The 17,458-nt window shown below is 42.9% G+C and overlaps 1 protein-coding gene and 1 pseudogene across 2 annotated transcripts in view; both read right to left on the reverse strand.

Annotated features, from left to right (window-relative positions):
- The window catches only part of LOC134624184 (NACHT, LRR and PYD domains-containing protein 3-like), a 189,929-nt pseudogene that overhangs the window by 46,729 nt on the left and 125,742 nt on the right, over positions 1–17,458 (reverse strand).
- The window catches only part of LOC134624188 (class II histocompatibility antigen, B-L beta chain-like), a 34,901-nt gene continuing 26,828 nt past the window's right edge, over positions 9,386–17,458 (reverse strand). For both annotated transcript variants that reach the window (XM_063469175.1, XM_063469174.1), the window contains 3 exons: positions 9,945–10,012; positions 9,752–9,865; positions 9,386–9,656 (listed from right to left, as the gene is read on the reverse strand). In XM_063469175.1, coding sequence (XP_063325245.1) covers positions 9,631–9,656; positions 9,752–9,865; positions 9,945–10,012 — 208 coding nt within the window. In that variant the 3' untranslated portion in view covers positions 9,386–9,630. The remainder of the gene's footprint in view (positions 9,657–9,751; positions 9,866–9,944; positions 10,013–17,458) is intronic.

Genomic DNA, 17,458 nt, shown 5'->3' on the forward strand with positions numbered 1-17,458 from the left:
GATTTGTCTGTAACTTTGGTCACCTCTGTATCATCCCTCAGAGTCTTTTTTCTACTGCACAGCTTTGAAACCATGACACCACGAGTGATGCTGAGGAGATGTCCAGTTTAAATAGACCTTTATTCCTGGAAAACAAATACATGAAGTGATGCTGTTAAAGAAGAACATTTTATGGCACTAATGAATCAAGCATCTGCATGTTTGTCTGTCAGTCTGTCTGCTCAACAGTTCCTCTGATCTACTTCAGACTTGGTGGGTATTTTGATTTTGGAGCGGTCAAAGTCTATCACCGTGTTGCTTTGTCTGCTGTAAATCTGCCTGTACAAAGGGAAACATGCATGTTTTTAGATGCAAATTCACAACATGGCTGCATTTTTTGGTCATCTTCTGTGATTATGTTTATTTTATATTCATTTAATTCTATTATTTTTTGTATATGAATCTTTACAAGTGTGTAGATACAAAGGCTTGATTAAAGCAAAGGTCTCAGCTGTGCTGTTAGGGATGTACTCATATTTGTTTCAAAATGTAATAAATCAAAGGATTTTAGGCATTTCATCCTTTTTATTTGTTTGGATATAACAGCAGGTGGATAAAAGCATGCGAGTGATGAGTATAATTTTGTGATATTATGAGCATTGTTAATAAAGAAAGAGCAGAGATAGTAAAAAGGAAACAGGTGATGGACGTGAGATTTTCAGAGCAGTAAAAGCTCCTCAGTGAGACGATCACCTGGACACAAGGTCAGGCAGCTGGGACTCATCTAGAGAGCAAAATGGAAAAGTGATCTTTGCAGAACATCACTGCTGATTGCAGTTATTTACATCAAACGTCTTCTCTGAGATAAGAGGACCATTTCTGGGAAAGATGACAGTATTTTCAGGCTGGATGCTGGTTTGCAGGGAGAACTGAATTAAGGTCTCCTGCACCTAAGCGCTGAGGTCCACACCTGTGAAAACAGATGAGGTCAATCTGCTGCAGCACGTATAGCTTTACTGATCAGCAGAACAGCAGTTGTGTAAAGCGCTTTGGGGTCCTTAGGGACTAGAAAAGCGCTATACAAATACAGGCCATTTACCATTTACCAGAATAACTTTACCTAACACAAGTGCAGAATTAGAAATTCGACTTTACCATCCAACCTGTTAACAACAAAGCTTTCATTGCCTCTGTTGCTGATGGTGTAAGTCATGTAGTACTAATCATACTTCACATCAGCCATGCACAGAGTATCTCCAGGCTTTCAATAGTAAAGCCAAGGAGATGATGTGAACATAGCAATAGTAAAATATGCATCATAATCAGTTGTATGTGTCAACTATGTGGCACCTCAGTCTTGTTGGCATGAAGAAAAGTTGTGTAACATGTAGCATAAGGGCTGCAAAGACATCATTTAAACAGCAGTCGTCTATTAGTCATAACGTATCTGCTGTTAAATAGTTAAATGTCCGTTCTCCATCTCTGTCCTCTCACAGTTCGGCGTATACCAACTCCAGCTGTGGTAACCATGGCTGTGCCCATCAACACACTGAAGCTGAGACGCCACCCGTCACTATGGCGACTCCAATAGGGTTACCTGTCAACTGTGGACACATGAAAGGAAAACAGCAGAAGTTAAACACGAAACATGTTTACTGGAACATTTCTATTGATAGCTTTATGGAAAAGTGTGTTTAAACACTTTTCTATTTTTTATTTTGTTTATGATTGGATTTACTGTGAAAGGAATTTCAAAGTTTTACAAAGTTTTACATTTTCCCCTGTTTTTCATACAGACTGGAGACGAATGGATGGTGCTTTCTTTGTTTGTTTAAAGATGATGAATAAAACTCTACAGGCATCTTAAACCACCCTCGTTTCTATCTATTTTGTTATATAAATGGAAATACAGTATATAAGACAAAACCTGAGCTTATATGATACTAAGGACCCTGGAAGTCAGTCCGCCTTTATTATTCAGCACAGCCTTAAGTCTCTTAGTCAAGCTTTTTTTGTATTTTCTGTAAGGAAGTATTCAGGAACAGTTCTTTTCTTGGATGTTGGTTCCCTTTGTTTCCATTCTCTGTTAAGATGTTTCAGTAATGTTGAGGTCTGGGGAGGCCAATCCATGACTGAAGTGCTGTGATGCTGCATACTGCAGTTTGTTCACAGTGATGGTTTCACAAATGAAACCACTGCCAATCAGACATTTGTATAGTGGATCAACTTCTGATGATACTTTCCTGAATTCCATAACTATGGTATGTTTGCACGTACTGATGAATATTTGCAGCTGATTTTCAGTCCAGTTGCTGTGTGACATACGCCAGTCTTTCTCCCTGTGTCCTTCCTTAAGAATAGAGCCATCCTTCCATTGAGACTGTTTCTGATGAGGCTTCATTGAGCAGTACATGGATCCCTCAGCTCATCTAATCGTCCTATTTCTTAACACGTGACTTTCAGAAACTGTTAATAATTTACTGTATCTTTTGAAAAAGTACCACTATTTATACAGCACAAGACTTAAGAATATTTAACAAAAGCAAGTTTAATTTTTCCCTGGTTTTACTACCCCACTGTTCACCAAAACGGCAGCAGACCTTCACCATCTTATCCAGAAGGGTCACCTCTTCACCCTCACATGGAAGAAGTAATCTGATTGGCATGGTGATATGTTTGAAGCAAGTCCCTTGTGTAGCGCTGGAACCCAGTCACAATGTTTCATCCATTTCATTGGCTGGTTTGCCTGCAATAATGCCAAATAATTAGCAACTCTATAAATAGAATGTAGTTCTGTAAAATCACTCATTATGATGTTTTTTTTTCTAATTTGCTATGACCTCAGACTGCATTGAAAATAAAACTAATAGGCTATCTGGTCTTTAAGTGATGACGTGACGAATCCTGCTTCCGGACCTAAAGTAGTCTGCGTTTAATATGGGTTTTGTGTTGTTAACTTGTTTAATGCTTTGTATTTTCTTCTATTTAATCTCAAAAAGCTCCTAAAACATTTTTAAAACCTTACGATGTAACTACAGCCCAGCCCATGCAGCAGTATATGAATGACTAATCCTATTCATCCTTGTGGATGAATTATCTCAGTCTCCTCTTTGATGTTTGGTCCATTTACAGCATCCTGCCATGAGATTACATTTGTTCCTGACCACCGAGAATCCTCACGTTAACTTTTATCAAATGGAAAAAAGTTAGGGTGTTTATATTATGCTCACATGGCTGTGTCGCTAGCGGTCACATAGTACATCGTTAAATACCAGCCTGCCAAACTTCAGTAACCCTACAAACGTCACTGCTGTTTAGTTTTCTGTCTTCATTTATGCTGGAAGTGATAGCAGAGCTGTATGTTTGAATTTGTTTCCAAAATCCCTCAGTCAGGACATGTGATATTGTATTTAGATGGAAGCTAGCGAGCTAACTTCCTGCTAATTTCTAACTTCGTTAAATGTCATACATTGCGTTTTGTTTTCATGGATACTTGAATGATAAACTCAATTGTTACACCTGGTAGAGCAGAACGCTGATCATTTTATTACAGATGAAACACTTGAGATAGTTTTTCAACTCTCAGCGATGCCACAGTGATCGTGTGATTTATGGACCTGCAGCGGAGATTGAGCCCAGACACAGCTAGTGACATCAGACTTAAAGACTGGATAAAGAGTGATATGAACATATCTATAACGTAGTGTCTGTATAAATGTCTGGAGCACACCAAAATATATTTGGAGATGGAAGAGAACTGTATATCAGCTTGTCTCACAGTTGGTATCCAGACTAGACGCCTTCTTTTGGTAACATCCGATACATGAGCTGCCTCATGTTGCTTCCAGATGGGGAAAGAATGAAAAGATAAACCATTTTCAAGCTTATTCCCTTGCCGGTTGTGCGATCTATTACATTACATTACATTACAACCAACCGCACAGCAAGTACGAACCATATCTGGTGTTATCCGTGTGCTTTCGCTCCTCTTTCGCTAGCGCTTTGTTCGGCCCAGAAACATGGCACCTCAATCAAAAATCCTGGTCACGCCCCCTCTCGTGACATTTCGCTCCAAAGCCCCATTAGGCTAATCGTTGAGTTACTTCCGGTATTTCAGACAATCCCTTTCCGTCAAGAGTCACTTGGTAATTTGTTGCAGACTTGTGCTTTCAGTGTTTTCTGAAATGTTAATTTGTTGTCAATTTTTTATTTATTTTTTTTTATGTAAAAGTGTTTTTTGAAATGTTATTTTGTTGTTAAATTTTTTATTTCCTTTTTTTAATCTAAAAGTGTTTTCGGAAATGTTATTTTCTTGTTGATGTTGTAAATGTCATTTGCACTTCCCAGCCACCATATGTTTCGTATGAGCTCAGGTTCGCTATTTAGTTTGGCCAGTTTAGGTTTGTTCAGTAGACTGGTGAGTGGAAAAGACACCTTTTCTGTTTCTCCGGACTTTGTGACCGTTTATTCTGGGGCTGTTTTCTGTGCAGCCAGTGAGGATAATGGTGTTTTCTCTGGCTCACCTACAACTGTTGTTAATATGAATGTGTTTCCTCAGACCGTAGCTGCCCAGCCTGAAGCTCACTTAGCTGCCCGGCCACAAGCTCAGTTAGCTGCCCAGCCTCGAGCTCAGTCATCCTCTCCTTCACTAGCTCAGTCTCCAGTGTCCCCGCTAGCCTAGTCATTAACTCCGCCACTAGCTCCATAGCTCATCACCTCAACCATTACTTCAGTCGCCCTCAGTTCAGCCTCCTTTTCAGAAGTCATTCGTCTTGTGCTCCTCGTGTAAGACAAGCTAAGTCAAGTCAACCCGAAAGGAACTGTGTTTCATCCGTTCATTCTAAGCAGAGAGACGAACCAATTAATAATGTAATCGTTCCTCAAAAGCTGGCCTGTTTAGAGACAGTTATTCTCTCCAGGGCCTCCCCAGAGTCTGAGTTTCCACCCGCAGTCGACTTTGGACCACTGGAGGGTAAGAAGTTAGCCGAGGACTGCACCCTACTGTTGCAGCTTGAGCCAAACCTATGTGTTGCTCAGCTCCGGTCAGCATCAACCTTGCCAGAGGTCCCTGCACCTGCTGGTTCTGTTTTGTGCCTGCCAGAGGTCCCCACACCTGCTGGTTCTGTTTTGTGCCTGCCAGAGGTCCCCGCACCTGCTGGTTGTATTTTGTGCCTGACAGAGGTCCCTGCACCTACTGGTTCTGTTTTGTGCCTGCCAGAGGTCCCCGCACCTGCTGGTTCTGTTTTGTGCCTGCCAGAGGTCCCCGCACCTGCTGGTTGTATTTTGTACCTGCCAGAGGTCCCCGCACCTGCTGGTTCTGTTTTGTGCCTGCCAGAGGTCCCCGCACCTGCTGGTTCTGTTTTGTGCCTGCCAGAGGTCCCCGCACCTGCTGGTTCTGTTTTGTGCCTGCCAGAGGTCCCCGCACCTACTGGTTCTGTTTTGTGCCTGCCAGAGGTCCCCGCACCTGCTGGTTCTGTTTTGTGCCTGCCAGAGGTCCCCGCACCTGCTGGTTGTATTTTGTGCCTGCCAGAGGTCCCCGCACCTGCTGGTTCTGTTTTGTGCCTGCCAGAGGTCCCCGCACCTGCTGGTTCTGTTTTGTGCCTGCCAGAGGTCCCCGCACCTGCTGGTTGTATTTTGTGCCTGCCAGAGGTCCCTGCACCTACTGGTTCTGTTTTGTGTCTGCCAGAGGTCCCCACACCTGCTGGTTCTGTTTTGTGCCTGCCAGAGGTCCCCGCACCTACTGGTTCCGTTCTGTGTCTGCAAGAGGCCACCTTGCCTGCTGGTCCTGTGTCTGTCTCCGCTGGAGGATCCAAGGAGCCAGTTCAGCAGCCTGTCTCCGCTGGACCGAGGGGCCCGTTCAGCAGCCTGTCTCCGCAGGAGAGTCTGAGGGGCCCGTTCAGCCTCCTGTCTCCGCTGGAGGGTCCGAGGGGCCCGTTCAGCTTCTGTCTCCGCTGGAGGGTCCGAGGGGCCCGTTCAGCAACCTGTCTCTGCTGGAGCGTCCAAGGGGCCCGTCCGGCCACCAGCTGCGGCTTCCAAGCCGTTGCCTGCAATGCCACCACATGCGGCTCCCACGCCGTCGCCTGCAGCACCACCACCTGCGGCCCCCACGCCGTCATCTGCACCCTCATCCTCGCCTGCTGCGCCACCCTCATCCTCACCTGCAGCAGCAATAGCCTCTGCCTCGCCTGGTCCAGCCTCTGCATCAGCTTCAGCTTCGCCTGGTCCAGCCTCTGTCTCAGCTTCAGCCTCGCCGGGTCCAGCCTCTGCTTCTGCGTCGCTAGGTCCTGCCTCTGCTTCTGCCTCGTGTAACCCTGGAGAGTTACTAAGGGTTTTAGTGTGTTATGAGTGATGTTAGTATTTTGAGTTCACTGTTAAGTTTTGTTAAGTTAAATCATTTTGTTGAGAATTAATAAAATAGAAGATGTCTATAATGTCCTGATGGTCCTTGAAGTATACAGGGGGAAGTACCGCCTCCTGCCGTTCACTGCGTAGCAGCTACGGATATCAGGAAAGAGGGAGAGGAAGAAAAAGTCAGTTTTTCCAAGTGGAAAGCGTGGTTCCTTTATTCAGTCGGATTGTTCGGTGGAAATAGACTATCTAGACTTTGTTGTTGACCAGAAAGGAGCTTGTTACTGCTCGGATTCTTCTCGGTGAGTTAATTTGTTGTGAACAAGAATATTGTGAGTTTAAGCCATGAACGATGACATGCTAGCGGCTATCGCGGCTATTGCTATTAGCCATGTGGCTGTACATGTGTGATTGTAAGGATTAAACTGTATGTTAGAGTTTGTTAACTTCCTATGACGATGCATGTAAAGATTGTAAGTTATATGTATGCTGTAGATGTTGATATGTTCCTATATCAATCCTTAATTGTGTTCATTGTGAGGTGAATACAGTTTAAAGAAAATGGGGTTATGTTTCTTTGTAGTTGTGCTACAACGCTTCACCATCGCCATTTTGAAGCTCCAGGAGAGCCCATTTTATTGGTTACTTTGGTAAGAAGTTATCATTGTCTATGTTTTGGATTATTCTGTTGTTCTTTCTGTATACTGGAAAGGTAAAATGCAAATTTGTTAGTATGTATGAACGACACATAAGAAAGGCTATATGTATAAATGACTAAATATAGATTTTTGAATGTTATTCTGACTGTGTTATACAGGTCAGGTTTTTTTGTTGGGAGTACAGTTCGGTGATGATCCAGTCCAAAGATGGCGAGCCACCCCTCCAGGATCCTTAAGATGATTGTTTTAAAAGAGAACTAAATTCTTTGGACGAGCCGTGAACTGTACAAACTCTACTTAAGTGGTAGGACAGATTTACACTTCATTCCTCCTTTGCACATCCTGCAAGGAGAACCCTCATCGCTGGACTCACACTTAAGGGTGTCGGCTGACACAAAAGAGAGAGACTGATTCAAATTCCCCGGGGTGTGTGTGTTTTGTTTATTATTTTCTGTGACTTGGGCCCAATTTTTCCTTTCATGTACTGTTATTGTTTTCATTGTATGTATGTGCGATTCTTTAATTGTGAATACAATTTGATCAAACCAAGTTCTTTGAGCGTTTTATTAGTCATCCACTCTGCTCCAGTGGTCGAACCTCAGCTATTGGCCCAACACACAGGTAACCATCTAAATCTGTATCCCAAGTGTTGAAAGGGGTGTTACACTCGCCTGCAGCTTCAGCCTCGCCTCATACTGCTGCTGCCACGGTGCCACCCGGTCCGCGTCTGGTGCCTCAACATCATCGGCCATCTTCTAAGCCGCTGTCTGGGCATCATTGCCATCGTGGACGCCCTCCTGAACGGTGTCATCACCGCCACTGCCGTCCACATGGCCGGCCTCAGGACCTGTCGCCGCCACTGCCTTCCACGTGGCCGGCCTCCAGATCCGCTCTGTCGCCGCCACTGCCTTCTGCATGGCCGGCCTCCGGATCCGCTCTGTCACCGCCACTGCCTTCCGCGTGGTCGGCCTCCGGATCCGCTCTGTCGCCGCCACTGCCTTCCGCGTGGTTGGCTTCCGGAGATGAACTATTCTGGACTCCTGAGTTGTCAGCCTCCTGAACTATGTTTTGGGACCCCATTCAAGGATTCCAGTGTGTTTGTGATTGTATTTTGAACATCCCATTTGAATCACTGGAGCTTCTTTTTGTTTGGTTTTGGTCTGTATGTCATTATCTGGTCTCCTTGTGTGTGTGTGTGTATATATAGTGGGTGTCGGTCTGTGCTCGTTGTCGGCTCGTCTGCGTTTCATGGTGTTCTGTTCCTTAATCTGCCTCTCTCTGCCCCTCACCCCGTTTTGTATGATCTCAGGTTCGCTATTTAGTTTGGCCAGTTTAGGTTTGTTCAGTAGCTTCTCTCTCCTAAATTCCTGTTTTTGTCACTCTGCCACTTGTAAATAAACTCTTACTCATATCATCAGTCATTGCCTGCATTTTGGGTCCTTTTACCTCCAACACCACATGGCTTGCCTCGGCAGCCGTGACAATAACACTTACTATGACAGAAGTCAGCCAGCAGCGCTGGCTTGATACCAGATCCAGGACAGACATGTTTGCTATGTGAGATGAAGTGCTACTGGGAAAATTACATTTTATTTATGTAATGAACAAATTTTGAACATTATGAACTTAAAATAATATACAACTAAAAAGAAACACGGCATGTTAAAGATCTAGTTTAAATGACTCAAAAAGCTGAAATTAAAAATTATCCATACAGCAAACAAAAAAATGTTGTGAACCTACCTGAATTTAAAAAAGAAATTGGAAAAAAAAACTATGTCAATAAACAATGAAAAAATAAATATCGGAATAATATCTATTTTACCTGGTTAATGTGTGTGGTGGGGTATGGTCTGCAGTGCCGCTACAGGGGAGGTGGAGTGACACCTGAGTGGCAGCCGCAATCATGGCTTGCCTGCTTAAAGTCTGTGCTCTCCCTGCTGTTGTGTTGTTGTTGCTGGTATGTGTCTGTGTGTGTGCAGCAACTGTGTGTGATAAAGCACATCTTTAGGTGAACTCAGTTGTATAAACTTTTGCAAAGAACTCACGGCAGTTAGTACTAAACACACTGATAAAACACAGCATTACTCCCAACTTACAGACTGTGCTGGCTTAAGAGATGGCATAGGCAGACACAGGAGTAGTGTCCTTCTCCCATTAGACGGGAAGTAGCGAGAGATGCCACTGCTGGTAGGATGTCAAAATAAAATGAACAGTGTAAAAATGCCCTAAAAACAAACAAAGACTGTATGAACCTATATAACACCACTTAATATCTGAGGCGACTCTTGAGGAGCCAGTACACAGGTAAACAAACACACAGCTGAGAGGTTGTGTCATTTTATTTTTGTTTGAAGACGTAATGTAAAAATCTATAATTCTGAATCAAGCAAAGAAAACAAAGACATTCAGAGACCTAAATCACCTGGATTACATTACATGGATACATGGAAGACTGAAGCATCAAAGAGCAGAGTCTACATTAGATCTGATCCAGGACCATCGCAGTAAAGCCACAACACCCACCAACAGCACAGAGATGGCCCTCAATTAGGCTCATCATCATCATCATCATCGTCAGACTGCTGAACACAGGAAGCAGCTGCTTTTATAACATCAGAAATAACGAGGACCAGGACCTGCCTCAGTTAGTGGGAACCAGGATACGATCTGGAGAAAGAAGAAGAGATGATGACAGAGTCACCAAAACACTCTGAAAAACACAACATGGATGCTGGTGTCAGTCTGCTATGAACTGCTCTGACCTTGGGCCATCCTCCTGTAGTAGATGAATCCAATCAGAAATAAGATCAGACCCAGGATCAGTCCTGAGGCTCCGATGGCGAGCTTGCTCCTCTCTGACACAGGCATCGATGGGTCTGAGGACACACAGGTGAGACAGACAGGTGTACAGACAGACAGGTATGTACAGGTGTGTACAGACAGACAAGAATTTACCCCAGTCAGTGATCAGAGGTTCCCTCAGGCTGGCGTGCTCCACCATACAGGAAATTTTCTCTCCATACCTTCAACACAAACATCAGTGACTCTCACAGACAACAAATGTTTGATTAGAACATTTATTCAACAGACTACATGTATGGTTTCAGTTAGGTTATTGCACACATGCTGAGTTGGCCTCTGTCCTTATAGACAGAGTGAGTGCTGAGGTCGAGGCACACACGCACACACACAAGCAGTAGTTAAACTCATGTGTAGGGGAGAGTTCAAATATTTAAATACCAATCTGCAAAGCCTTGTAGCTGTTTGATTATGCTTGCAGGAGAGACTGTTTGTTCCAGGGGATAAGCAGAGTTAGAAGATTACTGGGAAGGATCTGGCCTCGGGAAGAAGGAGATGTTCTTTTAATGTGTTAAAAGTTGTCAACATTGATTGTATTGTACCTACTTTACGCATGAGGGGGCGTTCCAATACCCTGATTTTCATAAAAAACTATTGTTGTGTGGTTTTCGGAGAGAGATCGATGCTGTCTGCGTACAGTGTCCCATCTCCCACACGTGTGTTCATTAAAATCATCGTTTGACTTGACCCGGCTGGACCAGTGTTGTTATTTTGGTTTTCCTCCTGTATCCATCCCCAATATTTTGAACCCGTGACAAAATCCATGTAAAACATAAAAATGACAAAAATTACCCCGATTCAGCAAGCACTTTGGCAACAGTAGGAAGGAAAAGCTCCTTCCCACTCAGCTCTAATGGGGCAATATGCTATTATAATGTCTTTGAGATAAGACGGGGCCTGATCATTCAAGACCTTGTATGTCATGGTCCTGGGTCTGTGACCCAGTAAGTTAAATTGTTTATTATTTATTGCCACATTATTGCTGTGTGTGTTTTGGTTTTGTATTTCTAGGTTCCAGGTTTTCTTCCCTTTGTCCCTCAGGTTAGTCTGTTCTCCCTCTGTTCTATTCAATTCAATTCAATTCAATTCAATTTTATTTATATAGCGCCAAATCACAACAAAAGTTGTGACAAGGCGCTTCATAGGTACAGAGAAAAACCCAACAATCATATGACCCCCTATGAGCAAGCACTTTGGCGACAGTGGGAAGGAAAAACTCCCTTTTAACAGGAAGAAACCTCCGGCAGAACCAGGCTCAGGGAGGGGCGGGGCCATCTGCTGCGCCCGGTGGGGGTGTGTCTAGTCATCCCTGCCTGTGTGTTCCCTCTGTTCCAATGTAGTCAGGTCTCTGTGTAAAGCCCATGTCTCTGAGTCTGTCTTTGCTTGTGTGTTGAATTTCCTGTTTTATTGTGAAGGTCTGTGTCTTTTGTTAGTGTGTTTAGTTCTGCTTCCCCTTGTCTCATCAGCTCTGATTTCTCCCAGCTTTGTTTCCTTCCTGTCTCCCATTCCCTGATTGCTCCTGTGTGTATATAAGCCCTGTGTTTCCTTCTGCTTGTTGCTGTTTTATCTGTGTTGTCCCCCTGAGTTGCCCTGGGGATGTCCAAACTCAGGGTCTGCATCTTTCAAGGCCACATTTGAAGGCCTGTTACGTCACAGCGACGCGACGAAGGCTATCCAAATTCAAAGGCTGCTCCAAATGCTTCCAAAAAACCGTCCTTCATTTCCCCGAATTTGAAGGATCGGTCAGGTGTATCCTTCGTGGCCCAGCATATCCCACAATTCATAGCGCGGCGGTGGGTGTGGATATTTTTTCCAAAAAAACAGCAGACGGCTGAAGTGGGGCGGCCAAAGAGTAAACATTTAAAAGTAAGTACTGAATATTATGTCATTTATTTATGTGCAAATGTTTAATAATGAAGAACATTAAAACATTACTTTACACATGTCAGCAAAGTTATGTGACATTAGTGATGTTTGTACTTTTAACGTTAACTTGCGTTTAAAGCCTTTAAAATATACGCCGTTCAATAGTTGACCTTATTCTTACAGAGAATGTGATGATTTTATGGATAATTAAAGTCAGTCATATATCCACAAACACAAGCTGAAAGTCAGTGATGCTGCTCGGTTTGCAGTCCTGAATATGACGGCACAAGCAGGATTCACTGCACTGTTAATGTTAGCTATGTTATATTGCTGCCTCTGTTCGGTGGTGTCGAGCCAAATGGACTTTAACGTGTGTTTGAACGAGCTGACGGTTCACTCGTTAAGCTGAAAGAAAGATGCTTTAATCACAGGAGTCACACATGTGTCCACTGGACCATCTGGAACTCTTCTTGTTTAGCACTCGTAATAACACAAACACTAAATCCTCCTTCTCTTGTGCTGTTTTGTAGCAGTGTATACACCTGAGACTGTCACCTGTCTGTCTGTCCTACACTCTCTCTCTGTTTCTTTCTCTCTGATTGTGGAATAAAAGTATGAACATGTGTTTATAAGTTACACTTGTGTTTGAATCCTGCAGCTTATCACACATTTGATTTCCATGTGTGACAACTGCAAGTGTCCAGAGTGAGGACAGACTGAGGGACCCACTGCTGCACATCATCTGTGAGGCTTTGCACCCCTGATGATCCACCAGGACAAACTCAGCAGTGTGTGAGGAAGAGGAGGAGGAAGAGCCAGCAGCAGCTGACAGATGGAGAGAATAGACAGACTGTTCCCTGTTTGTGAAGGACTGCTAGAAAAGTTTAACATAACTAATTGTCTGTCCTGAATCAGTCTTATTAGGTAATGTTCAAATAATGTGATCATTCCAGTGTTTTCAGTGTGGGAGAAAGTACTCAGGGCCTTCAAGTTACACACTATGAAAGGCAGCAACAAGTTTAATGTTCAGAAACCTAAAGTATGTATCAGCAGCAGAATGGAGCTAAAAATAAATGTTTGTTTCAGTTCTATGAAGCTTTGAGTATTTTGGATTAGTAGCACTGCTGTGTTTGTTGCATCATATTGCTGTAATTGTTTATATGCTTTATATATTCTGAGGTAAGTTGATCTATAGTGTTACATCATATTCTATAAGGATGTTATGTGTTTGTATACTTTCTGCCCAGTTTGACCCATTTAGCAGAAGTCGGCCTGTTTAAGGCTCTGATATCTATTCTGTATGACTTAAAGCAGTTATGACATGGTCTGATTTTCTCACCCAATAAAGGAATATTTAATATATCAGTCTGATCTTCATTCTATCAGAAACAGTTATCACAGCTCGTACATTTTCTTTTTACACATATATATAAGCATTGAGACAAATTTAGTAATACCAACATACTGAAAGAACGATATTTGTCTCTTATATATAATACATCTATATACTGTATACACTGTCAAAGATACTTGTCTTTGAGTGAAGAGAGGACATATAAATAACTGTAACTAGGATCTTTACTGAAGCTCAGTATTTGACACAGAGTTCATGTTCACTGCTGTAATAACTAATAATGATTAATATAATAACTATAATATTGGCCATATTATATTTACATTACCAAAGTGAGATGACTTTAGTCTCATGAACAACATTAGCTAATTGCTGTTTACTAGCTAAACTTAAAATGGCTGTTCAGTACAAAAATGAAGCCCAACAATCATGTTTGTACAGTCCTGTGGTCTTGGCTTCAGATACTTATCAAATCAAACAAAGTTCATATAAAATTTAACAGATAAACAAAAAGATTTTCTCCTTCATTTCTGTCACACAATACTGTATTAAACATTTCCAGCAGTGAGTATCATGGTTGCTAGGCAACCTGAACAGTGCGATGGAGGTTAGACTGTTCAATTTCACCAGCCTCTCACTTCCGGCGACGCAGCGCACGTAAACCGCGTCCTCCAATGATGCAGACCCTGAATTTGGAGACGGCACCTGTGTTCCTCCTAGTGATGTGTCGGTCGCAAATGAAACAGCTCTTAGAGCCAGATCTATAAAATGAATGAAGGGAGTCATGTTTTTTTCTCTCTCTCTTGCTCTCTTTTTCACTTCACATCGTACATGAGTCTTGTGTTTGCGCTGAGCAGATGGGGGAGGGGCCGTAGTTACACCGGCAGCAGCAGTAGCGTGTGAACAGTGCAGTGTTGCCAACTTAGCGACTCCGTTGCTATATTTAGCGAGTTTCTTAGAGCCCCTTAGCGACTTTTTTTCTAAAAAGCGACTAGCGACAAATCTGGCGACTTTCTCTGGTGTTTTTGGAGACTTATTTATGACCACTTTTTGACGTGAAAGCGCGTATTGCTCTTACTCTTACGCGCATGAGAGAAGCCACTGCTCCCGCACTGACGGTAACGCAGTCAGTTCTTCTTTTACTGTTATGTCGTTTTGTGGATCACAAGGTTAAAAACTACTTATACCCAAGCCCGGATAAAGGATCAGGGTTGGAATTGTGACATGAAAAAAAACAATAATTGCTAAAAGAAATTTAATTTGTAGTTCTAAATAAATTCTAAATGCATTTAGGATTTTTAGGTTTAGGTTTTTTACTCACTTTATGTCTCAATGTTATTTCTCTCTCCTACAACGTAGGTTACAATTACATTAGCATGACCGATTATGCAAATTAGGCAATGATGTCATTTAGCAACTTCTATTCACTTTTAGGACAACCAATAGCGATTTCCCTTACTGAGGAGTTGGCAACACTGGAACAATGCAGGAGGGAGAGAGAGAAGAGAGCCAGGGGCAACAGCAAGAGACAGTACTGACACATTAGAAAGGTAGAAAGGATTACTGTGCTATGATCATCACTGAGACTTGGCTGGACTCTTTCACCCCAGACATTGTGATTGAGCTAGCGGGCCATGCAACATTCAGAGCGGACGGAAACAAAGAGTCCAGTAAGAAATGCAGAGGAAGTCTGCTAGTGTTTGTAAACAATAACTGGTGCACCAACAACACAGTTAAAGTCGTCCACTGCTGTCTGAACATAGAGTACATGATAGTTCAGTGTAGACCCTTATACTTGCAAAGAGAGCTCACAGCGATCACAATAATAGCAGTTTATGTGCCGCCGCAAGCTAATGCTAAGTCGGCCATGGAGCTACTCCAGCGCTCCATTAATAAACAGCTAACAACGCATCCGGACTGCGCTGTGATCGTGGCAGGAGATTTTAACCACGCAAACCAGAAACCTGTCCTGCCTGGATCCTTTAAAAACACAAGTTTTCCAACAAGGGAAAACGACACACTGGACCAGGTCTACACCAACATCCCAGATGTTTACAAAGCCACCCCCTGCCTCATCTTGGACTCTCTGACCATCTCTCTCTGTTCCTGATCCCTGCTTATAAACCTCTAATTCAAAGACAAAACCATCTGAAAAAACAGTGCAAGTGTGGACCGCTAAGAGCATGTGACAGTGCCTTCAAATCAGGAGACCAACAAGTCTACAAAGAGGCACGCCATTCTCTGCTTAACGCCATAAAAGAAGCCAAGCGCAAATACAAACAGCGCATCGAGGAACACTTTTACACAAACAACTCCAGAAACACGTTGCAGGGGATGTAGAAACTAACTGGCTACAAAGACAGTCACAGACAAACAGAGGTGGGTAGTAACGAGTTACATTTACTCCGTTACATTTACTTGAGTAAGTTTTTGAAAAAAATGTACTTTTGAAGTACCTTTTTTGCACGATACTTTTTACTTTTACTTGAGTACATTTGTGAAGAAGAAATGCTACTTTTATTCGGCTACATTTGCAAAATTCGACTCGTTACTTTTTTAAAAAATAATTAGTTTAACATATTAGATAACATACCACCAGTGGAGTTTCCTGTAACCCTTTTACCAATCAGATGTGGCCATACAGTCACATGACCAGTTTGAAACTGTGGCGGGCAGAGCGGCTCAAGCATTTTAAAGTAGCAGACACACGGAAAAAGAAACACATGAAAACATGGCAGAGCCAATTGTCTCCACTAGAACTGAAGAGGATGAACACCTTTGGCCTCACATACAAAGAATGTTTCACTAAAAAGCAGGACAAAAGAACAGCTATGTCTGCAGTGTCGGTGTCTTCAGTGTGAGCCAAAACAAACCAACTTTTCAGCGTGAAAAGACTCAACTCGTGTAACCTGAGGAAACGGTAAGTTTTCTCTAAATATCTTGTTAGCTGTGGTTAGCTGGATGTCAGTCTTACGTTACAGCAGCTGTGTCGAGCTTCAGCCCCGAGTTTGATTGAACTAGAATCACGTCATATTTTCGGCGCTACGTTGTACTGAGATAAGTTTGTGGGTGTTTCTGTCCTTTTAACTGCTTGGTGGTTAGCTAGCATGAGCTGTAAGATAACAGCTAGCCTGGTTAATGACGCTAGAGTTTCACGCACATGTAAACAGCTCGTCTCTACAGCTTTAACTGTTAAAACAGAAGGCAATACTGCCGCTGACATGGTTTATTATGTGAAACAGCAGCTTGTTTAGTTTAAACAGTCTGCATTAAGCTGGGCAAACACTGTGTGATTTTTTTCAGACGCATTATTCAGCTCCTGCTCAAACTGTGTGATTGAATCTCAGGGGTTATAAGTTCATAGGTCACGATGCAGGGTCTCACACTATACAGCTTGATGCTCTGATGCAACCTGAGTGCTCACACTGTGCGTCCATAACATGAAGCTTATCATACAAAATCTGTCTCTTGCTCTCCCTCTCTCTGTCTTTCACTCACACAGACACACGCACACATCACCACGATCGACTTTGCTAAATTGCTAATGAAAAACATTGACCAGGCAGCTGCAATTGATCACCAGTGTACATCCAACTCTTTTCATGGTTTTGTTGTAGTCGTGATAATTTTGTGAGGCCACAGTGAAAAGCCTCAGATACGGAAGCGTAGAGCTGCCACGCAGGCAAAAGAAAAATTGAGCTTAATCACGTTATAACGTGAAAAGTATATTGTTCTAACAATATACTTTTCATGTTTGTACAATATACTATCATGTTATTACAATATACATAATGATCATGTTCGTACTGTATAACATTTATATTGTGAAATGTGAAGTTTTTTGTTATGACATTGTAATGACGTGATAGTACAAACATGACAGTATGTTGTTAGAACAATAAACTTGTCACGTTATAACTTGATATATTTCTATTTTTCTTTTGCCGGGGTGGCAGCTCTACACTTCCGAGCTTGCCAAAGTTCTATAAGTTGTGCCTCCATCGCTTGTGTCCAGACCACACGCTGCACTGCCGTGCTGCTTCATCTTTTCACTTTCATTTCTGTGTTTGCGTGTGTGCAGTGTGCGAGGCTGCGTTGAGGGGCGTCAAGATTTCAAACAGGTTTGATTTTCTTGCGACCAAACTAATGACGATCGAGAGCTGATTGTGAGGTGTTAATTGCTTTTCGTTACCCCATGTATACTACACGATGCACGACACACGATTAAGGTGAAAATCGGGCCATTCCCCAAAACGGTCAAACGACTGCAATATCGTCTCAAAATGGGCCATAAATCGCACAATGTATGCCCAGCTTTAGGAGGCTAGCTCCATCCAACTCCCTCCCCTGTGGTTGGAAGGGGTGTGTTTCATCTTTTTGCAGCCTGACT

Source organism: Pelmatolapia mariae, linkage group LG3_W (genome assembly GCF_036321145.2).
Source record: "Pelmatolapia mariae isolate MD_Pm_ZW linkage group LG3_W, Pm_UMD_F_2, whole genome shotgun sequence".
Taxonomy (NCBI): domain Eukaryota; kingdom Metazoa; phylum Chordata; class Actinopteri; order Cichliformes; family Cichlidae; genus Pelmatolapia; species Pelmatolapia mariae.